A 22,985-nucleotide genomic window follows, 5' to 3' on the forward strand; every position below is an offset into this window, starting at 1 on the left:
GAAAGACACATCCATTGTCTTGAAGACATATACGGGGCAGAAAGTATACCCCAGAGGGAAAGTAAGGGTGCCTGTCGAATACAACGGCAAGGAAATACAGAAATTCTATCTGTACATACTGCAAGATGGTGGACCACCGTTATTGGGACGTGAATGGATCAGAAAGATAAGTTTAGACTGGCACTCCATTCAGGCACTGACTGTGGCTGGTAAAAAGGATGACGACGTCACACCTGCATGATTGTCAAAAATCTTAGCTAACGCTAAAGAGGTATTTCAACAAGGACTGGGAACTCTTAAAGGCGTAACCGCCTCGATAAAAATAGAAGAGAATGCAATTCCCAAGTTTTTCAAAGCAAGACCGGTACCGTATGCAATTCGCCCAGCCGTCGAGGCAGAGCTGGAGAATCTGGAGAATGCAGGCGTGTTATCTAAGGTAGACTGGAGCGAGTGGGCGACACCCATCATTCCTGTCATGAAGAAAACGTTAAACAATAAGTCTGAGGAGCCAAGGAAGGTTCGCATCTGTGGGGACTTCAAGGTGACTGTGAACCCAGTCCTTCACACAGTACAGTATCCTCTTCCGAGGATAGAAGATATTTTCGCCTCACTATCTGGAGGGAAACGTTTTACAAAAATTGACCTAGCGCAAGTATATTTGCAGATGGAGGTTGAAGAATCCTCTAGGAAATATCTCACAATAAACACTCACAAAGGTTTTTACCAGTATAATCGACTGGTATTCGGAGTAGCATCAGCTCCGGCTATATGGCAAAGAGCGATGGAACAAGTCCTGCAAGGGATTCCGGGGGCTCAGTGTTACTTGGACGACATCCTAGTGACAGGTGAAAATGACAGTGAACACCTTGCCAACCTAGAGCAGGTGCTCACTAAACTAAGAGAACATGGGCTACGAGCCAATCGCCCCAAGTGCGAATTTTTTAAGAAACAAATATCGTATTTGTTGTGTCCGTGTGTTAATAGAGACACTGAAGGCAGGAGTTGGTTTCACAGGTGTTTACTGAACAAAGTCTGGAGGTGAACTAACTGATACAACACAATATACAGGCTTATATAGCCTGAGTGGCCATTGCCGGCATTACAGTACACAGGGGGCTCTTACACTACAATTCCTCCCCTTTTAGCCAACCAGTACATAATATTTTAAGTAATCATTAATTACATGTTACAAGAACAATAATCTACACATTATTGCAGTTAATCAATTATAAGTCAGTCTCTCTGGAGGCTTCCTGACTCGGTCCGGATAACGCCTCGGTGGTGTAGTAGTTTCTGGTGGTGTAGTAGGTTCTTTTGGCCAGGCTGATTTGGCTTGAATGCCAGTGTCGGGTTCATCGGGTTCCAGTATCACTGGATCAGAGGTAGATACTATGGGTATCTCTACTTCATCATTAGGCGTATAGAGTTGTGGTGTAGGTTGTCCCTTTTCGGATGACTCTATGATTTGGTCAGCATGGCGCCTTATTATGCTTTCTCCAATGTCCACGGTATACATCAGCGGTCCTAGTCGTGTGCAGATAGTTCCAGGCTGCCATTTCTCGGTACAGTAGTCCCGGGCCAAAACTTGTTGACCTATCTGGAAGGTTCTAGTTGGCCTTTCATTCATGCCTTGAAATTGCCGGTTCTCCACGTCCCTTCTGATGTTTGGCTTGATCAAATCCAGCCGGCATCTTAGGCTTCTATTGAAGAACATCATGGCGGGAGTTTGGTTTGTAACCATATGTGTTGCATTCCTGTATGCAAACAAGAAGTTATCCACCTTATGCTGAAGTTTTATGTCTTCATTACCCATGGCCTTTATGGCCTTCTTGAAGGTCTGGACAAACCTTTCAGCCAATCCATTGGTGGCGGGATGGTATGGGGCGGATGTGTAGTGCTTAACCCCGTTGTTTTTTAAGAACTTCCTGAATTCTTCGGACACAAATTGCGGTCCATTATCAGAACAGATCTGTTCAGGCAGCCCATTCCTGGCAAATATGGTCCTTAATACTGCGAAGGTTTTTTCCGTGGTGGTGGAGGACATCTTTATTACCTCCGGCCTCTTGGAGTGTGCATCAACCGCGATTAAGAACATTGAGTCCATAAATGGACCAGCAAAGTCGATGTGTACCCTTTGCCATGGAGATGAGGGCCACTCCCATGGATGTAGAGGGGCTTGTGGTGGAGCGTTTTGGACCTTCTGGCATCCTAGGCAGCTCTTGGTCATTTCTTCGATGTCTCCATCGATACCTGGCCACCATACAAATGCCCTGGCTAGGTTCTTCATTTTCACTCCACCCAGACGCCCCTCGTGAAGCTCCTTTAGAACTTTATCCTGGAGTTTGGGTGGAATCACCACTCTGGATCCACACATCAAGGTTCCTCGGCACACTGACAGCTGTTCTCTTCTTTGCGAGAATGCTGGCAACAGTGGTTCGCCATGTGCTGGCCATCCCTTCACTGTTAAATCGTAGACTCGTGAGAGAGTCGGGTCATTTCTAGTTTCCCTTTCAATGGCAGAATTTGTTACTGGTAGACATTCGACTGTGGTAGAGTGGAAAATCTCCACTGGGTCTACGGTAGGTGCCTCTTCTACCGGTGGCAACGGTAGGCGCGATAAACCGTCAGCATTCCCATGCTGTTTTGATCCTTTGTATTCTATGTTATATTGGTGTGCCCCTAGAAAAAGGGACCACCTCTGTAGCCTTTGCGCTGTCATAATGGGAACACCCTTTTTAGGGTTGAATATGAAGATGAGGGGTTGATGGTCAGTCAACAAGGTAAATTTTTGTCCGTGTAGGTAATGGTTGAATTTCTTCACTCCCCATACCAAGCTGAGTGCTTCCCTGTCGATTTGGGCATAGTTACGCTCAGCTGAGTTCAATGAGCGTGACGCAAAAGCTATCGGCCGTTCCAAGCCATCAGGGAATCTATGCGATAATACCACTCCTACGCCGTAAGGGGATGCATCGCACGCCAGTCTGATTGGCAGTGATGGGTTGTAATGAGCCAAAACTTCTTTGGACGTGATTAAGTCTTTGCATTTATGAAAGGCACGTTTACAGTCTTCGCTCCATTTCCAAATTACTCCTGTTTGTAGCAGTTCATTAAGAGGGTGCAGAAGAGTTGATAAGTTCGGTAAAAATTTATGATAGTAATTTATTAATCCCAGGAACGACCTTAATTGTGAAACATTTTCAGGTGCTGGGGCTTTTATGACCGCTTCAATTTTTTCAGGTGACTTATGCAACCCTTCCTTATTAATTATGTGGCCACAATATGATATTTGATTCTGGAAAAATTTGCACTTGGGGCGATTTGCTCGTAAGCCCCGTTCTCTCAGCCTAGTGAGCACCTGCTCCAAATTGGCAAGGTGCTCGTTGTCATTTTCTCCTGTTACAAGGATGTCGTCTAGGTAGCATTGAGTCCCCGGAATCCCTTGGAGGACTTGCTCCATAGCTCTTTTCCAGATAGCTGGAGCGGATGCTACTCCGAAAACCAGTCGATTGCACTGGTACAGGTCTTTGTGTGTATTTATCGTGAGATACTTTTTAGAGGCCTCTTCAACCTCCATCTGTAGATATGCCTGTGCCAAGTCAATTTTGGTGAAACGTTTCCCTCCGGATAGTGAGGCGAAAATATCTTCTATCCTCGGAAGAGGATACTGTACCGTGTGAAGGACCGGGTTTACAGTCACCTTGAAGTCTCCACAGATGCGAATATTTCTCTGTTCTTCAGATTTATCATTATTCCACGTTTTCTTCATGACCGGGACGATGGGTGTTGCCCACTCGCTCCAATCTATTTTGGATAATACACCTGCCTTTTCCAAATTCTCCAGCTCTGCCTCGACTGCTGGACGAATTGCGTATGGCACCGGTCTTACCTTAAAAAACTTGGGAATTGCCGCATCTTCCACTTTTATTGAGGCGGTGATGCCTTTCAAGGTTCCTAGTTTCTCTTGAAACACTTCCTTGGCGTTGGCCAAGATGTCCTTTAATCGTTCAGGTATGACGTCATCGTCATTTTTTTCCTTACTGGTCACCGTCAGTGCCTGAATGGAGTGCCAGTCTAAACGTATTTTCCTGATCCATTCACGTCCCAACAGCGGTGGACCACCATCTTGTAGAACGTATAAATACAACTTCTGTATTTCCTTGCCGTTGTACACAACAGGCACCCTTATTTTTCCTTTGGAGTATACTTTCTGCCCCGTATATGTTTTCAAGATAATGGATGTGTCTTTTAAAGGTATATGCGGAAATAGCCGCTCGTAATCCCGTCGATTTATGACGGTCAGAGCTGATCCTGTATCTAGCTCCATTTTAACTGGGGACCCTGCTATCGTGAGGGTAACCCAAATGGTCTGGTAATCTTCTTTGGCAATTACATTATGTAATTTGAGACAGCTTAGTCTCTTGTTTTCGGAGTCGCTATCGCTCTTCGGAGCTCGTCATTATTTGTACCTTTATGTACATTTCTTTATTGATTTTTTTTTCCCGTCCGTGGATTTTTTTTTTCCAGATCGGCATACCCGTGCAATGTGTCCAATCTTTCCGCATTGCCTGCATGCTTTGTCCTTGAACCAGCAGTCCCTCTGGTCATGGGTGGATCTGCCGCAGCGATAACATCTCTCGAAACCCTGTGTCATTTCATAGGTGCCGAAGTCCTGTGTCTTTTGTTGTATCTCTGCAGCTCCTTTTGCGGCTGCTTCGTATGATACAGCCATACTGAAAGCCTTGTCCAGTGTCAAATCTTTCTCAGAAAGCAGCCTTTTCTGTGTTCCTTCACTTAAGAGACCGCAGACGAATTTGTCTCGAAGATAATCTGCTAGTCCTGCCCCGAATTGGCAGTGCTTTGATAGCTTTCTTAATTCGGTGAGGTAATCAGCGTTACTTTCATTCTTGTGTTGATTCCTCTTGAAGAATTTGAATCGTTCCGCTATCAGCAGCGGTGTTGGGTTTAAGTGCTCCTGTAGGGTATCAACAATTTCCTTAAAATTCTTGTCCTTTGGTTTGGCTGGAGTGATTAAGTTTCGTAACAGCCCGCATGTCTTTGCGCCCATTAGATTTAGCAGTGCTGACACTTTTTAAAATCATTTTCTATTCCATTTGCGGTGCAATATACCTCCACTCTTTCCACATATGTGGTCCAATCCTCTATATCGTTATCAAAAGCATCAATATTGCCAGCCTTAGGCATCCTGGAAAAAAAATAGCGCTTCCCGCGCTTTTCTTTCTTTCCTGCAGAAAAGATATGGCGCTTCCCGCGCTTCCCCGCCGCTGCTGCCGATGACAACGCTGTTTTCCGCGTTTTAAATTTTTATTTATTTATTTATTTACAGGTGGAGACTATTTCCCGCCGGAATCTCTCTGCTAGGTCTGAACGCCGACCTGCTTGCAGCGCCGGCCGTCTCCCGAGTGCTCCCTCCCCGTCTGTTACTGCTTGCCTCCGCCTTCGCTGCTTGGCCTCGCTGCAGAGCCAGCCGCTGGAGCCCCAGCCCGACGCCCAGGAAGGATTATTGCAGTACCTGCCACCAGCTCGGCTAACTGGTGAAACCACAGCTTTTTCTTTTTCTTGCTTTTCTTCGACTTTGGACGTCTGAGGAATCGATGTCCTTGAGGTGCTGCCGAATTGCAGGTCAGTCCATTTCCAATTCGTCGCCACTGTTGTGTCCATGTGTTAATAGAGACACTGAAGGCAGGAGTTGGCTTCACAGGTGTTTACTGAACAAAGTCTGGAGGTGAACTAACTGACACAACACAATATACAGGCTTATATAGCCCGAGTGGGCATTACCGGCATTACAGTACACAGGGGGCTCTTAACAGCACATACGCTACAGTATTGTGGCCACGTGATTGATGAAGAGGGGTTACATAAGTCCCCTGACAAAATTGAAGCGGTAGTTAAGGCTCCAGCGCCTGAAAATGTGTCGCAACTGAGGTCATTCCTCGGATTGGTGAATTACTACCATAAGTTTTTGCCGAATTTGTCCACAATTCTGCACCCACTGAACGCCCTGCTACAAACTGGAGTAGCATGGAAATGGAGCGATGAATGTAAGCGGGCCTTTCAGAAGTGTAAAGGCCTGATCACTTCAAGAGAAGTATTGGCTCACTACAACCGATCACTACCGATAAGACTGGCGTGTGATGCGTCTCCCTACGGCATTGGAGCGGTACTGTCACATAAATCCCTTGATGGTTCAGAGAGGCCGATAGCTTTTGCGTCACGCTCGTTAACTGCAGCCGAGCGTAACTATGCCCAGATTGACAGAGAGGCCCTCAGCCTGGTGTGGGGGGTGAAGAAGTTCAATCACTACCTGCACAGACAGAAATTTACTCTACTAACTGATCATCAACCTCTTGTCTCCATTTTCAATCCTAAGAAGGGCGTCCCGATAATGACAGCACAACGGCTACAGAGGTGGTCCCTTTTCCTAGGGGCACACCAATATGACATCGAGTACAAAGGAACTAAACAGCATGGGAATGCTGATGGATTGTCGCGCCTACCGTTGCCGACGGTGGAAGAAGCACCTGCAGTGGATCCTGTGGAGATATTCCACTCAACCATAGTCGAATGTCTACCTGTGACGAATGCAAACATAAAAAAGGAAACACGAAATGACCCGACACTCTCCAGGGTCTATGACTTAACGGTGAAGGGATGGCCAGCACATGGCGAACCACTGTTGCCAGCATTCTCACCGAGAACAGCTGTCAGTGTGCCGAGGAACCTTGATGTGTGGATCCAGAGTAGTAATTCCACCCAAATTGAAGGATAGAGTGCTCAATGAGCTTCATGAGGGTCATCTGGGAGGGGTAAAAATGAAGAACTTAGCCAGAGCGTTTGTGTGGTGGCCGGGAATCGATAGAGAAATCGAAGAGATGACCAAGAGCTGTACAGGATGCCAGAAGGTCCAAAACGCCCCACCACAAGCCCCTCTACATCCATGGGAGTGGCCCTCATCCCCATGGCAAAGGGTACACATTGATTTTGCTGGTCCATTTATGGACTCGATGTTTTTAATTGCGGTGGATGCACATTCAAAGTGGCCAGAGGTAATAAAAATGTCCTCAACCACCACAGAAAAAACGATCACAGTCTTACGAACCATATTCGCCAGAAATGGGCTGCCTGAACAGATTTGCTCCGACAATGGACCACAGTTTGTGTCTGAAGAGTTCCGGAGGTTCTTAAAGAACAATGGTGTTAAGCATTACACATCCGCCCCATATCATCCAGCCACCAATGGATTGGCTGAGAGGTTCGTTCAAACATTCAAGAAGGCTATCAAGGCAATGTGTAATGAAGACATACCCCTACAACACAAGGTGGATAACTTCTTGTTTGCCTACCGGAATGCGACACATGCGGTTACCAACCAAACTCCAGCCATGATGTTCTTCAATCGAAGACTAAGATGCCGCTTGGATTTGGTTAAGCCAAACATCAGAAGAGATGTGGAGAACAGGCAGTTTCAGAATATGAATGAAAGGCCAACCAGGAGTTTCAAGATAGGTCAACCAGTTTTGGCCCGGGACTACCGCACAGAGAAATGGCAGCCAGGAATGATCTGCACACGGCAAGGACCTCTAATGTATACCGTGGACGTTGGAGAGAGCATTGTAAGACGCCATGCTGACCAGATTCTAGAGTCACTGGAAAACGTCAAATCTACACCACGATCCATAACACCTGGTGATGAACCCGAAGTACCAATTGCATCCACCTCAGAATCGGTGATATTGGAAGCAGACGAACCAAACAACGACGTTGATCCCGAATCAACTTTGCCAGAAGAACCTGATACCCCAAAGAGGCGTTAGCCGGACAGAATCAGGAAGCCTCCTCAAAGACTGAATTTATAATTAACTTCAGCTAATGTATATAGCAACTGTAATTGTAAATATGTTATTTAATTATTAATCGAATGTTATGTACTGTTTAGCTAAAAGGGGAGGAATTGTAGTGTATGTACCTTGAAGAAGGAACTATATTCTGCAGCCCCTGTATACTGCAGTACCAGTCGTGACCACCCCTGTATATAAGCCTGTGTAGTAGTTCCAGTTTTGTCTCCATTCAGTAAACACCTGTTATAACCAACTTCTGCAGTCCGTGTCTCAATTACACACGGACATTACACTGGTAAGACCATCTTTGCTTGTACCTGTGATTGGGAAGGTAATGGTAAGTTGGTGCACTCCTCCTCTGGTGTAACTTGGCATGGTGCCATCCCTCTTTCTCCAAATTGTACAAGTAAAATGAAAAGCCCAATGTCCCAATTTATAGCAAGAATGGTTGGCCCAAAACCATGCCGCAAACTGTGCACAAGGCTCGTTAAGGCCCTCCAAAATATTTAAATTAGTTAACATTCTCATAAAGTGCTCAGTCTCAGCACCTGTTTGGAAAAGACACTGAAGAAGGTTCTCTATTATAAAAAGTCAAAGTCTTCCTATTTCTGTTAGGAGCCTCCTGTGGCAGGCATCACCCCACTAGAAATGCACATTGTGGGTAGAGACTGAGCGCAACTGATCTTTGCCCACACAGTTACACCCCAATTACATCTATTTAACTGACCCAAAATTACACGCTAGGATCTTTGTAAGTTAACATACCTGCTTATTTTTAACCCTGCAAAAATAAAGGATTACCCAAAGATATAGGAAAGCTGGGTTCCTTCCACTTGTCAAAGCTTACTAGCAGTGTGCAATCCCTGGGAACTGTTTAATATGGTAACCATGTATTTATTGTTAATAGCACAAAATTAGCATCAGAAATGGCAGAGGGTTACATCCTGCTCATTACATTTTGCTTACAAACTACATAGCACAACTAGAAAACCGTAACAGTTCTGCTGCTGCAATAATAGGAAAGTAAATCTGGTTAAGTGGCACAATGCATACATTATTTTTTATACAAAGATTAAGCAAAAAAATTCCGCCAGGTACCCTGCTCTAAAAGTTACTTTTCAAAAGGTCTACACCATATCCATGAAAATCGGATGTCTGGGGCTTCCTTAAAACCAAGCTTCTCAAATAATTGGTGCGACATGTCATTTTCCTCTTCAATGAAGCAATAAATAGGATATCCAAGGTTCTGCAGCGTTTTCACCATTGTGGTCACCAATAATTTGGCATAGCCCTTCCTCCGATGCTCTGGTAGAGTGTACAGTAATCCCATCGCACCATATTTGTAGCTCAGTAACCAAGAGACAGGATTATCAGTCTCATCCAGAATACAAGAGCTGGGGAAATTTGCTATGGCACTTTCCACAAATTCAAGAGAAGTATCATCACCTCCAAACTTCCAATTTCTGTTTACTATCTGTGCATGTGTCAGGTCTAGATGACTTATTCTCGAGGCAACATCAGCCCTTTAAAAACAATAAAATAAGATCGACAAAGTTTTTACTTGGAGTGGGAAAAAATTTGTGTTCATAATGATTAACTGATGTCAGTACTACAGAAACGAACATGTTCAATTTTTAGCAACTATTGTTAGCAGCAAGTACTTTCAGGGCAGGTGTGGGGGGTTAAAATCGCGAAATCAGGGGGCACGAACCCATCCCACCCCCAACCCGCCTCCATGCCAGTTTCAAAGGAGGCGGATACCCGACCTGTGCTGGGAGCCGCCTCCCCGAGGCGGGAAGGGGATTAGTGCCAATTAACTGCCTGTTAACAGGTAGATAACAAGCAGTTTTTAGCCTAATATCTATTTTTATTCCTGAAGTGTGGGATTCCCGACGGCTCCAAACCACGCCAAGTTAGCGAGGCGGACCGTCGGGCTGAAGGGTTCGAGATGTCCGGTGTTCAGGTGAGTGATGGGTGCATGAGTGCAGAGGTAAGTGTGTTTGGTGTGTGTAAAGTGTTTAAATAAGTTTAATTACCTTTACTTACCTTTACAGCCTTCCTTCCTCCAGGTCTCAGGTGTCCCTCATCTCACCGGCACAGAAAGCAGAATGGCCGCGAGCTGTCAAAAGTTGCAGCATTCAGCTTTCTGTTCTGGAGAGATCAATAAATAAGCCTGAGAGGAAGGAATTAACTTAGTGTACAGATTGTCAGTATTTAACAGCTTCAAAGAGCTGTCTAACGCTGATATTTCATCTGTCAAAAGCTCTTGACAGATGAAATGTCAATCTGTGACGTCACCTGTTGCCGGGTGGCCCTTAATTGGCTTGCTGAGCCCGCTGGGCGGGCTCAACAAGATCAATCAAGTGAAAATCACGTGGGTTGGCCACAACTCGATGGAGGCGGCACTACAACCCCAAAAGTTGTAGTCCCGCCTCCTACACGCCTCCAGTATCAAAATCCAGCCCAATGACTCTAAGATATGCACCTAAACCAGATTTTTCTGTACCTGACATTGCATTTAGTATGTTAATCTTGTTATTTTTACCTGATGTTCTCCTTTAATGAATTTGGGTATCAAATTAGTCCTTCTCGGTTATCTATTTTAAGGTATCCCACCCTGGCTCGTGTGAATGACAGCAGATATACCAAAACCAGACAACACTGCTGACTCCCAATGTGGGAAGATAGCAAGCTGAGGATACCTGCTCCAAGCAACATTGTTCTCCCTCTCTAGTGGGGATCTGCTCAAGAATCTACACATCGCAGGTTGCAACATTCTGTTTACCTGATCGCTACTGATGGAACCATTTTATGTTTCATTGCTAATGCAACCTCATTTGTTTTCAATTGTGTCTTTACCAAAAATTCTCAATTGAAAGGGGAAAACAAAATACTAGGAAATAGTGTGACTCGACAAGATGGGGTTGTGCCTCCCTTCTCCAACTGTTCAATTTTACAAGGTTCAAATGGAAACATTACTACTATTAATCCAACAATTCAAATAAAGCAAATGAAAAGTAAAAACAGACTTGTGAAACACAAAGTCCAAGCACCAGTTATGTGTCGCTAGTCTATCAATAACTTTGCTACTATTCACTCAAATATCCCAGTGAACATTTAGAAGCATTAGCTCAACTAATTGGTTTTTAGTGGTCAAATTGTGGAACTAATTATCTCTGAAAGAACACTTGTTCTATCAAGTGATCTAAGGTGTGTTCTTTTGAAAAGAGTGATCCAATCAAAACATTTCAGGGGTAGGGGTATTTGAACACCCCCTTGTCTACGCCACTGTCAGCAAGTGCATGGTACCTCACTGTCAGTGGTAGAGCTTTCAGCTGCCTCAGCTTTATTTTCTGAAACTCCTATCCCACTTTCATTCTTCTTTTAAAAACCGTCTCAGGACCCTATTCAACCTAGCTTTTGCCCCCCTCCCCTCATCTATCACACTGTGGCTCAGTGTTCGTTTCCCTATGTATTTCCATATGTGAAGTGCCTCAGGGTGTTTCATAAAAGCTCTATATAAATGCAAATTGTTCTTTTTGTCTGACCCATATGTAACTAAGCAATAGACCAGGGAGTCTAGGTTTGATTCCAGACACCAAATTCAATTCGTTGAATAAAGTTGATCATGTTATTGTGAAATATATATTCATTTTATTCAAAATCTTATTTTGGACATTAGAAATATCAATTACTGAGAAAAAAATAGCAGATGAAAGATGTTTCCAAACATTTTGTGTGAGATTCAATTATATCTATATATATAAAGGAATCGATCTGTCTGTCTGTCTGTCTATCCTTCTGTCTGTCCTCACGTGTGCGTCTGTCCGGCTATGCGCTCGAAAGTTATAGAGCGTACCTACGCGCGCGTTACCTCCGAAGAAAGCTTACGCTTCCGGGACGCTCGTAAGCGTATTTACTTTTCGGTCGCACGAAAATTGTTTGCGCCTTATGCAAAAAACCTTCAAAATTAAACTCATTATCTGCTACTTAGCATTGATTGACTGACATCAAGGTTCCACCAATCCTGTGCCGTCACGATTGACCAATCCTACAGTACAGTCCCCTGATGGTTGGCCAATCGGTGTGTGTGTGTGGGCGGGACTAATCGTTTTCATCTCAGGGATCTGGCAGCCATTGTTTCACTGCCATTACTTCAGCTTCCAGCTCAAACAACTTTGATCATCCAGCTTTGAAAAAGTTAGTATCTCTTTTAAAAATAACATAAGATTTACCAAAAACGTTTTATAAGTACTTTCACTTTCATCTTTCAAGGTATTAAAAGGTAGAAATGTTGCCCGGCAGCAGATTCACAGAGGGACAGACAGACAGGGCCTGAAAGCCTGGTACTCGATTTAAAATGTTGCCCGGCAGCAGATTCACAGAGGGACACAGAGAGACCCCAAAGCCTGGCACTCGATTTAAACCGCCCGGCCCAAAACAGCCCTGGCAAAGCCGGGCTTCCCCCAGCTAGTATATGTATAAAAAAGGATCGTGCTGTCTGTCTGTCTGTCTGTCCGGGGCATCACTCAAAAGTTATAGAGCGTAACTACACATATGTTATATCAAAAGAAAGCTTATGATTAGGGGAGTCTCATAGGCGTATTTACTTTTTGGTCAGACAAAAATTGTTCGGACAGTATACAAAAAACATTCAAAAAACGGACAAAATCCGCTCATTAGCGGTTGACCAATCCTACCGCTCATTAGCGTTGAGTGACGTGATGGTTGACCAATTGGGGGGCATTTCATGACGTTTGTGGGCGGGGCCTAATCCTTCAAACTGCCGAGCGGGAGCCGAGCTGAGGTGAGTGGCGGCCATTAAAGACCGACCGGGCCTGAAGCTAAAAAAAATGGTAATGGAGGTGAGGAAATTGTTGATTCATTACTATTGATTCAGGAATTTCTCTCTCTCTCCTTCCCCCCCCCCCTCTCTCTCTCTCTCCTTCCCCCTCTCTCTCTCTCTCCCGAAGCGGGAGCTCAGCTGAGGTGAGTCACGGCTGGGCCTGAAGCGCTAGGCCGTGCACGGTCACCACGGCCTGCCTCTAAGTCCTTCCCCCCCCTCTCTCTCTCTCTCCTCTTCCCTCTCTCTCTCTCTCTCCTTCCCCCTCTCTCTTGCCGTTAGTGCGGGACCGGGGAAAACCGGGGCTTTCCAACGAGCCGTCCCCGACCTAAATCGGACACGGGAGTCCGGAGCGAAAGGCCTTCCACTGCCGCCCGGCCAACCGGGTCCAAAGGCCCGCCTGGTTAAACATGAGGAACCCCGGGCTCGCTTCTGAGCGATGGGCACCCGGCTTCCCGGTGTCGGATATACTCCGTTCTGGTACCGAGGTGAGTCGGAGGGAGAGGGGGAGAGGGAGAGAGAGGGAGGGAGAGGGAGGGAGAGGGAGGGAGGGAGAGAGAGCGGGGAGGGGGGAGAGAGAGCGGGGAGGGAGGGGGAGAGAGAGCGGGGAGGGAGGGAGAGAGAGGGGCAGGGAGAGAGGGGGGAGAGGGAGAGCGGCAGGGGAGAGGGTGAGGGAGAGAGAGGGTGAGGGAGGGAGAGAAGGTGAGGGATAGAGAGGGGCAGGGAGAGAGAGGGGCAGGGAGAGAGAGGGGGAGAGAAAGAGGGGAGTGAGAGAGCGGCAGGGAGGGGGGAGGGAGAGAGAGGGTGAGGGAGGGAAAGAGTGAAGGGGTGGGAGAGGGAGGGAGAGCTCGCCTTCTTCCTTCCTTCGGCCGCCGCAATTCAAACTTCCTGCCGACCTCACAAAATGGCGGCCGCCCTTCTTCACCCGCCGGGCTCTGAGTCCAGCCCTTCCCCGGGGTTTCTTCCTCTGTTCTCTATCTCCTTCCCTCACTCTCTCCTTCCCTCTCTCTCTCTCTCTCTCCTTCCCCCCTCTCTCTCTCTCTCTCCCTTCCCTCTCTCTCTCTCTCCTTTCCTCTCCTCCTCTCTCTCCTTCCCTCTCTCTCTCTCTCCTTCCCCCTCTCTCTCTCTCCTTCCCCCTCTCTCTCTCTCTCCTTCCTCTCTCTCTCTCCTTCCTCTCTCTCTCTCTCTCCTTACCTCGCTCTCTCCTCTCCTCTTCCCTCGCTCTCTCCCTCCTTCCCTCTCCCTCCTCCTCTCTCTCCTTCCCTCTCTCTCTCTCTCTCCTTCCCTCTCTCTCTCCATCCCTCTCTCTCTCTCCATCTCTCTCTCTCCCTCCTTCCCTCTCTCTCCCTCCTTCCCTCTCTCCCCTCCTTCTCTCTCCCTCCTTCTCTCTCTCTCTCTCCATCTCTCTCTCCTTCCCTCTCTCTCTCCCTCCTTCCTTCTCTCTCTCCCTCCTTCCCTCTCTTCCCTCCTTCCTCTCTCTCTCCTCCTTCCTCTCTTCCTCTCTCTCTCTCTCCCTTCCTTCCCTCTCTCTCTCTCCCTCCTTCCCTCTCTCTCTCCTTCCCTCTCTCTCTCTCCTTCCCTCTCTCTCTCTCCTTCCCTCTCTCTCTCTCCTCCCCATCTCTCTCCTTCCTCTCTCTCTCTTCCCTCTCTCTCTCCTTCCCTCTCTCTCCTTCCCCCTCTCTCCTTCCCTCCCTCTCTCACTCTCCTTCCCTCTCTCTCACTCTCCTTCCCTCTCTCTCTCCATCTCTCTCTCCTTCCCTCTCCATCTCTCTCTCCTTCCCTCTCTCTCATCCTTCCCTCTCTCCTTCCCTCTCTCTCTCCTTCCCTCTCTCTCTCTCTCTCTCTCTCCTTGCCTCTCTCTCCTTCCATCTCTCTCTCTCTCTCCTTCCCTCTCTCTCTCTCTCTCCTTCCCTCTCTCTCTCCTTCCCTCTCTCTCTCTCTCTCTCCTTCCTCTCTCTCTCCTTCCCTCTCTCCTTCCCTCTCTCTCTCTCCTTCCCTCTCTCTCTCCTTCCCTCTCTCTCTCTCTCCTTCCCTCTCTCTCTCTCTTTCCCTCTCTCTCTCCTTCCCTCTCTCTCTCCTTCCCTCTCTCTCTCCTTCCCTCTCTCTCTCCTTCCCTCTCTCTCTCTCTCTCCTTCCCTCCCTCTCTCTCTCTCCTTCCCTCCCTCTCGCTCTCTCTCTCTCCTTCCCTCCCTCTCTCTCTCTCCTTCCCTCTCTCTCTCTCCTTCCCTCTTTCTCTCTCTCCCTTCCCCCTCTCTCTCTCCTTCCCCCTCTCTCTCTCCTTCCCTCTCTCTCTCTCTCCTTCCCTCTCTCTCTCTCTCCTTCCCTCTCTCTCTCTCTCCTTCCCTCTCTCTCTCTCTCCTTCCCCCTCTCTCTCTCTCTGTCTCCTTCCCTCTCTCTGTCTCCTTCCCTCTCTCTCTCTCTTTCCCTCTCTCTCGCTCCTTCCCTCTCTCTCTCCTTCCCTCTCTCTCTTTCCCTCTCTCTCTCCTTCCCTCTCCTTCCCTCTCTCTCTCCTTCCCTCCTTCCCTCTTTCTCTCTCTCCTTCCCCCTCTCTCTCTCCTTCCCCCTCTCTCTCCTTTCCTCTCTCTCCTCTCCTTCCCTCTCTCCTCTCCTTCCCTCTCTCTGTCTCCTTCCCTCTCTCTCCTTTCGCTCTCTCCTTCCCTCTCTCTCTCTCTCCTTCCCTCTCTCTCTCTCCTTCCCTCTCTCTCTGATGCGCTATCAATTACTCATAAAAGACTGAGAGTTAAGAGAATAACTAAAGGCTTTTATTAACAAAAGAATGAAGGTCTGCCTCGAGTGGTCGACCGGTCCAGAAATACAAAGGGCTGGGGAGCAGTCACCTTTATACTAGGACTTGTGGGAGGAATCAGCCGAGGCATGTCCAGGCATGTACCCAGTGGAATACAAACAGTGGTTTACCACATTCACCCCTTGTTTAAAATTGAGTCCGGCGGGGTGAAGTGTATTAAAAGTTAGTGTATTGGAGTCTCTCCGGAGGTCTTGTCTGCCGCTGTGATCGGCGTGGCGACGGCAGGGGTAGTGGAGCTTCCGGCGTCGAGTCCTGCATAGGCTGTGGCACAGGAGTGTCGTCCTCGTAGATGTCGAGCGGGTCGCGGGGCCCAGGCCTGCCGTCTGCTGGGGCTGGATATCGGATCGTGGGGGGGGGCGTGGTAGTGAGTAGTGGGTTACTGCGGCCCCCGAGGGTGCAAGGTCTCTTATGGAGACTGTGCCCTCCCGCCCGTCCGGGTATGCAATGTAAGCATACTGGGGGTTGGCGTGGAGGAGGTCGACCCTCTCGACCAGGGGGTCCGTTTTATGGGTCCTCACGTGTCTTCTCAGTAGGACCGGCCCTGGGGACGTCAGCCATGGCGGTAGCGATGTCCCCGATGTGGACTTCCTTGGGAAGACAAACATTTTCTCATGAGGGGTGGCGTTAGTGGCAGTGCAGAGCAGTGACCGAATAGAGTGGAGCGCATCGGGGAGCACATCCTGCCAGCGGGAGGTTGGAAGGCCCCTAGACTTTAAGACTAGCAGGGCGGCCTTCCAAACTGTCGCATTTTCTCTTTCCACCTGTCCGTTCCCCCGGGGGTTGTAACTGGTGGTCCTGCTTGTGGCAATACCCCTAGTTAGCAGGTACTGACGGAGTTCGTCGCTCATAAACGATGAGCCCCGGTCGCTATGGATATAGCTGGGGAAACCGAACAGGGTGAAGAGGTCGTTCAGACATTTAATGACCGTGGCACTGGTCATGTCCGGGCAGGGGATGGCGAACGGGAAACGGGAGTACTCATCAATAATATTGAGGAAGTACACATTGCGGTCGGAGGAGGGGAGAGGCCCTTTAAAATCAACGCTCAGGCGCTCGAAGGGGCGAGTGGCTTTTATCAGGTGGGCCCTGTCTGGTCTATAAAAGTGCGGTTTGCACTCAGCGCAGACTTGGCAGTTCCTGGTCATGGTCCTGACCTCCTCAATAGAGTAAGGCAGGTTGCGGGCCTTGATGAAGTGGAAGAACCTGGTGACCCCCGGGTGGCAGAGGTCATTGTGGAGGGCCCGCAGTCTATCGATCTGCGCGCTGGCGCAGGTGCCACGCGATAGCGCATCCGGGGGTTCATTGAGCTTCCCGGGCCGGCACAAGATCTCGTAATTGTAGGTGGAAAGTTCGATTCTCCACCTCAAGATCTTGTCATTTTTGATTTTGCACCTCTGCTTGTTGTTAAACATGAAAGCAACTGAACGCTGGTCAGTGAGCAGGGTAAATCGTTTTCCGGCCAGGTAGTGCCTCCAATGACGCACAGCCTCCACAATCGCCTGGGCCTCCTTCTCAACAGCGGAGTGTCTGGTCTCCGGGCCTTGGAGGGTTCGTGAAAAGAAGGCCACGGGTCTCCCCGCCTGATTGAGGGTAGCGGCCAGGGCAAAGTCGGACGCGTCGCTTTCCACCTGGAAGGGGATGGATTCGTCCACTGCGTGCATGGTGGCTTTGGCAATGTCCTCCTTGATACGGTGGAAGGCTAAGCGGGCCTCTGCCGTCAAGGGAAAAGAGGTGGACTTGATCAGCGGACGGGCCTTGTCCGCATAGTAGGGGACCCACTGGGCGTAATAGGAGAAAAACCCTAGGCACCTCTTCAGGGCCTTGAGGCAGTGGGAGTTCCATAAGGGGACGCATCCGGTCGGGGTCGGGGCCGATGACTCCGTGTTCCACAACACAGCCAAGGATGGCGAGGCGGTTTGTGCGGAATATGCACTTCTCCTTGTTATATGTCAGGTTCAGGAGTTGGGCGGTGCGGAGGAATTTTTCGAGGTTTGCGTCATGGTCCTGCAAGTCACGGCCGCAGATGGTCACATTGTCCAGATATGGGAAAGTGGCCTGCAACGCATTTTGATCTACCATCCGGTCCATCTCCCTTTGGAAGACGGAGACCCCGTTGGTGACGCCAAAGGGAACCCTAAGGAAGTGATAGAGGCGGCCGTTTGCCTCAAAGGCGGTATACTGGCGGTCCTCAGGGCGGATAGGGAGCTGGTGGTACGCTGATTTCAGGTCAATGGTCGAGAAGACGCGGTACTGCGCGATCTGGTTGACCATATCAGCTATGCGGGGGAGTGGGTAGGCGTCCAGCAGGGTGTAGCGATTTATTGTCTGGCTGTAGTCGATGACCAGGCGCTGCTTCTCGCCGGTCTTAACGACCACAACCTGGGCTCGCCAGGGGCTGGTGCTGCCCTCAATAATCCCTTCCTTCAGGAGCCGCTCCACTTCGGTTTTAATGAAAACCCTGTCCCCGGCACTGTATCGCCTGCTCTTTGTGGCGATGGGCTTACAGTCGGGGGTGAGGTTAGCAAACAGTGGGGGGGGGGGGGGTGACTCTGAGTGTGGAGAGGTTGCACCTGGTGCGTGGCGGGCAATTTGGAAGCTGCTGGCTGCGGACTGAGAGTGGGGGGAGGGGTCCACCGTACGCCATCGTAACACTTTTAAGGTGGCACTGAAAATCTAACCCCAGCAGGACGGCAGCGCAGAGGTCGGGCAGGACCAGAAGTTTAAAATGATCGTACACAGTCCCGTCTACTACGAGTGTCACCATGCAGTAGCCGCCGATGTCCGCCGACTGGGACTCGGAGGCCATAGAAATCCGCTGGTGCGCAGGCAGGACTGGGAGAGAGCAACGCCGCACCGTGTCGGGGTGGATGAAGCTCTCTGTGCTCCCAGAGTCAAAAAGGCAGATTGTATCGTGACCATTTACCTTAATGTCCATTGTGGAACTGGCCAGCTGGTGCGGTCTCGCTTGGTCCCGTGTAACGGATGCCAGCGTAGGGGTCGGTGTGTCGCTGCGGGTATCAGATGAGGCGGTGTTGGGGGCCTGCTGCGTTCCGGCTGTCGTCCAAGATGGCGGCGTCCATGATCCCCATGTGGCTGGAGGCGTCCAAAATGGCTGCTGTACCGGTGGTTCGCACATGGCCGGGGAGGCCCAAGATGGCGGCCCGCATGGCCCACACGCGGCGCTGCTGGGGTTCGGGGTGGCTTTGGCCCTGCAGACGCTAGCGTAGTGTCCCTTCTTCCCGCAGCCCGAGCAGATCGCGTTTTTCGCCGGGCAGCGTGCTCTGGGGTGTTTTGCCTGGCCACAGAAGTAGCATTTCTGGCCTTGGGGCACTGCTGTCTGGCCTTGGGACACTGCTGCAGTAGTTGGGCCGTTGCTGGGGTGTGGCTGGGGTGGCACGGCGCTATGAGGCAGTCCTACCGTGTCCCAGGCTGTCATTCCCCGCGGCGTCCACGGTGCAGAGGAGTAGGCATCCATGCCCCGGTAGGCTGCATCCAATGATAGTGCGAGTTCAGAGGCCTTGTTGAGGTCGAGGTCACTCTGCTCCAACAGTCGCTGTCGGGTGTAATTGGATCTGTGGCCCGCTACAAAAGCGTCCCGGATAAGTTCCTCTGTGTACACGGCGGCCTTTACATCCTTACAACCACAGGCCCGGCCAAGCACAGACAGTGCCTGAAGGTATTCCACGGTCGATTCCCCAGGTTGTTGTTTACGACTCCCCAGAAGGTGCCTGGCGTACACTTCGTTCACTGGGCGCGTGTACTGGTCCTTGAGGAGCTTGATAGCGTCCACGTACGAGGTCGCGTCTTGGATGACCGAGTACACTCGGTGGTTCACTTTGGAGGTCAGGACATCCAGTTTGTCCTCGTCCGATTTGATTGCTGCGGAGGCGGTCAGGAATTTTTCGAAACACTTAAGCCAGTGAGTAAACTTGGTGGATGAGTCCGCCTCCCGATGATCTAAGTCCAGGCATGCTGGTGTGAGGATCTTCTCCATTATAAAAATTTTGTTAATAAAATTGATGCGCTATCAATTACTCATAAAAGACTGAGAGTTAAGAGAGTAACTAAAGGCTTTTATTAACAAAAGAATGAAGGTCTGCCTCGAGTGGTCGGCCGGTCCAGAAATACAAAGGGCTGGGGAGCAGTCACCTTTATACTAGGACTTGTGGGAGGAGTCAGCCGAGGCATGTCCAGGCATGTACCCAGTGGAATACAGACAGTGGTTTACCACACTCTCTCTCTCTCCTTCCCTCTCTCTCTCTCTCTCCTTCCCTCTCTCTCTCTCTCTCCTTCCCTCTCTCTCTCTCTCTCCTTCCCTCTCTCTCCTTCCCTCTCTCTCTCTCCTTCCCTCTCTCTCTCTCTCTCCATCTCTCTCTCCTTCCCTCTCTCCTTCCCTCCCTCTCCTTCCCTCTCTCTCTCCTTCCCTCTCTCTCTCTCTCTCTCCTTCCCTCTCTCTCTCTCTCCTTCCCTCTCTCTCTCTCTCCTTCCCTCTCTCTCTCTCTCTCCTTCCCTCTCTCTCTCTCCCCTTCCCTCTCTCTCTCCTTCCCTCTCTCTCTCTCTCTCCTTCCCTCTCTCTCTCTCTCTCCTTCCCTCTCTCTCTCTCTCTCCTTCCCTCTCTCTCTCTCCTTCCCTCTCTCTCCTTCCCTCTCTCTCTCCTTCCCTCTCTCTCTCTGTCTCCTTCCCTCTCTCTCTCTCTCTCCATCCCTCTCTCTCTCTCTCTCTCCTTCCCTCTCTCTCTCTCTCTCTCCTTCCCTCTCTCTCTCTCTCTCCTTCCCTCTCTCTCTCTCTCCTTCCCTGTCTCTCTCTCTCTCCTTCCCTCTCAATTCAATTCAATTCAATTCAATTCAAATGCTTTATTGGCATGAAAGTTTACAGAGAACCATATTGCCAAAGCTTACGTAGCAAAAAGGTACAGTTTTCCAACATTCTGTAGGTGTCAATCGATTTGACATTTGTTGGGTACATACAATATTACTTTTAAACAATATTAATTTTAAACAGTCTTTGTACTTCATTTGGTACGTTCAATATTAATTTTAAACAGTCTTAATTTTAAACAGTCCTCAGGTTGTGACATGTTGTTACATATTTGGCCCCAAGGTATGGTCTGTCTCCTTCTCCTAGGACTAATCTCAATTTTGACAGGTCATCCAATTCCTTGAAATCTGGGGTTGTTTGGCTTAGCTTGTTGAATAATATGTTTCTTGATGTGTTGAATTTTTCGCATTTTAGGAGGAAATGCATCTCTGTTTCAACCTTGCCGGCCAGACATTGATCGCATATTCTATTCTCTCTAGGCTGCCAGGATTTCTTGTATCTGCCTTTTTCAATTTCCAGTTGGTGGTCGCTTAGTCTGTACCTGGTGAGGGTCTGTCTCTGTTTTGTGTCTCTGATGGTCGTGAGGTAGTCTGCCAGTTTATATTCTCTTTTTAGGGCCCGGTAACATTCTAATCTGCTTTGGCTTTCGGTTATTTTGTTCCAATGTTCCAGGTAGGTTTCTTTGCATTTTTTAATGATTTGGTTCACTCGGATTGGTGTTTGGACGGCTGTGTTGGTCTGGGGCTGGTCAGGGTCCGGCTGAGTACTTAGTTTCAGTAGCAGCTGACTCAGGGGACTCTTTTCTGGGTTTAGCTCTTGGGTCTGAAAGGCTTTGAAATGAAGGGTGTCTGGGGAGCTAGATTTGAGGTGATTTAGGAAGTTTAGTGCTCGTTTTTGGATGTTTATTATCAGTGGGTATCTGCCTAGTTCGGCTCTGCATGCATTTGTTGGCGTTTTTCTTTGGGTGCGAAGGATGCTTCGGCAGAATTCTGCATGTAGGGCTTCTATTGTGTGTTTTTCCCATTTAGTGTAGCTTTGGTGATTTAGCGGGCCCCATACTTCACTACCGTACAGTGCAATGGGCAGGATTATGCTGTCAAATATTTTGAGCCAGATTTTGATTGGGATTTGGATGTTGTAGAATTTTCTTTTTATTGCATATAGGGCTCTTCGGGCTTTTTCTTTTAGTGCATTCACTGCTATGCTGAAGCTCCCTGATGCTGTAATAGTTAGACCAAGGTAGGTGTAGCTCATAGTGTGTCCTATAGTGGTATCACTGAGGGTAAACTGGTATTTGTTTTCCTGACATCTGGGCCTTTTTTGAAAAATCATGATGTTGGTTTTCTTTAGATTTACTGTTAGAGCCCAATTTTGGCAGTATTTGTCGAGTAGGTCTAGTTGTTGCTGTAATCCCTGTTCTGTGGGAGACAGCAGAACCAGGTCGTCCGCATAGAACAGGGATTTCACTTCTCCATCCAGGAGACGGAGACCTGGTGACTCGCTTTGCTCCAGCATGTCTGCTAATTCATTTATGTATATGTTGAACAGGGTCGGGCTCAAATTGCAGCCCTGCCGGACGCCTCTTCTCTGGGTGAAGAAATCGGTGCGTTTGTCTCCAATTTTGACCCCGCATTTGTTTTTCAGATACATTGATTTAATAAGGTCATGGACTTTGCCCCCTATTCCACACTGAAGAAGTTTATAATAGAGCCCTTCGTGCCATATAGAGTCAAAGGCTTTCTTGAAGTTGATGAAACAGGCGAATATTTTCCCATTTTTTGTTTGGTGTATATGTTTTTCAATGAGGGTGTGAAGGGTATAGATATGGTCGGCGGTGCGGTGTTTTGGAAGAAAGCCTATTTGGTTTTTTCTGAGGATATTATGTTTGTTAAGAAAATCAAGTAATCTACTATTTAGAATACTGCAGAATAACTTCCCTAGACAACTGTTGACACAGATGCCGCGGTAGTTATTTGGGTCTGATTTGTTTCCACTTTTATATATGGGGGAGATTAGTCCTTGGCACCAGATATCGGGAAAACAGCCTGAACGTAATATGATGTTGAATAATTTGAGTACCGCACCCTGCATCTCCATATTGCTGAACTTGAGCATTTCATTTTTGATGTTGTCTGGGCCACAGGCTTTCTTTAGGTGGAGAGATTTTGTTTTTGTGGCCAGTTCTTTCCATGTGATTGGGGAGTCTAGAGGGTTTTGGTTGTCTTTAATTGTTGCTTCTAATGTGTGGAATTTTTCTGTGACCTGATGTTGACTTGGGTTTGTTTCGTTTATTGGGATGTCTTTGTAGAGGTTTTCAAAATGTGTTCTCCAGATGTCGCCATCTTGGATTGGTAATGCTTGCAATTGTGTTGTACTCAGGTTATTCCACATTTCCCAGAATTGTTTTGGATTGGTGGAGTTTTCAATTTCTTCGAGTATTTTGTGGGTATAGTTTTGTGTTTTGTTCCTAATGGTGTGTTTATATCTTTTGAGGGTTCTCTCCCCTTCCCTCTCTCTCTCTCTCTCTCCTTCCCTCTCTCTCTCTCTCTCCTTCTCTCTCTCTCTCTCTCCTTCCCTCTCTCTCTCTCTCTCCTTCCCTCTCTCTCTCTCTCTCCTTCCCTCTCTCTCTCTCTCTCCTTCCCTCTCTCTCTCTCTCCTT

The 22,985-nt window shown here is 48.5% G+C and overlaps 1 protein-coding gene across 3 annotated transcripts in view; it reads right to left on the reverse strand.

The window, feature by feature from the left end:
- Nucleotides 1-8,727: 8,727 nt before the first annotated feature.
- LOC147121244 (glycine N-acyltransferase-like protein 3) overlaps nucleotides 8,728-22,985 on the reverse strand; it is a 67,849-nt gene continuing 53,591 nt past the window's right edge. For all 3 annotated transcript variants that reach the window (XM_085981458.1, XM_085981456.1, XM_085981457.1), the window contains one exon: nucleotides 8,728-9,382. In XM_085981458.1, coding sequence (XP_085837584.1) covers nucleotides 8,971-9,382 — 412 coding nt within the window. In that variant the 3' untranslated portion in view covers nucleotides 8,728-8,970. The remainder of the gene's footprint in view (nucleotides 9,383-22,985) is intronic.

The sequence above is a fragment of the Somniosus microcephalus genome, chromosome 3, assembly GCF_052327205.1.
Source record: "Somniosus microcephalus isolate GS21.2 chromosome 3, FLI_Smic_1.0, whole genome shotgun sequence".
Taxonomy (NCBI): domain Eukaryota; kingdom Metazoa; phylum Chordata; class Chondrichthyes; order Squaliformes; family Somniosidae; genus Somniosus; species Somniosus microcephalus.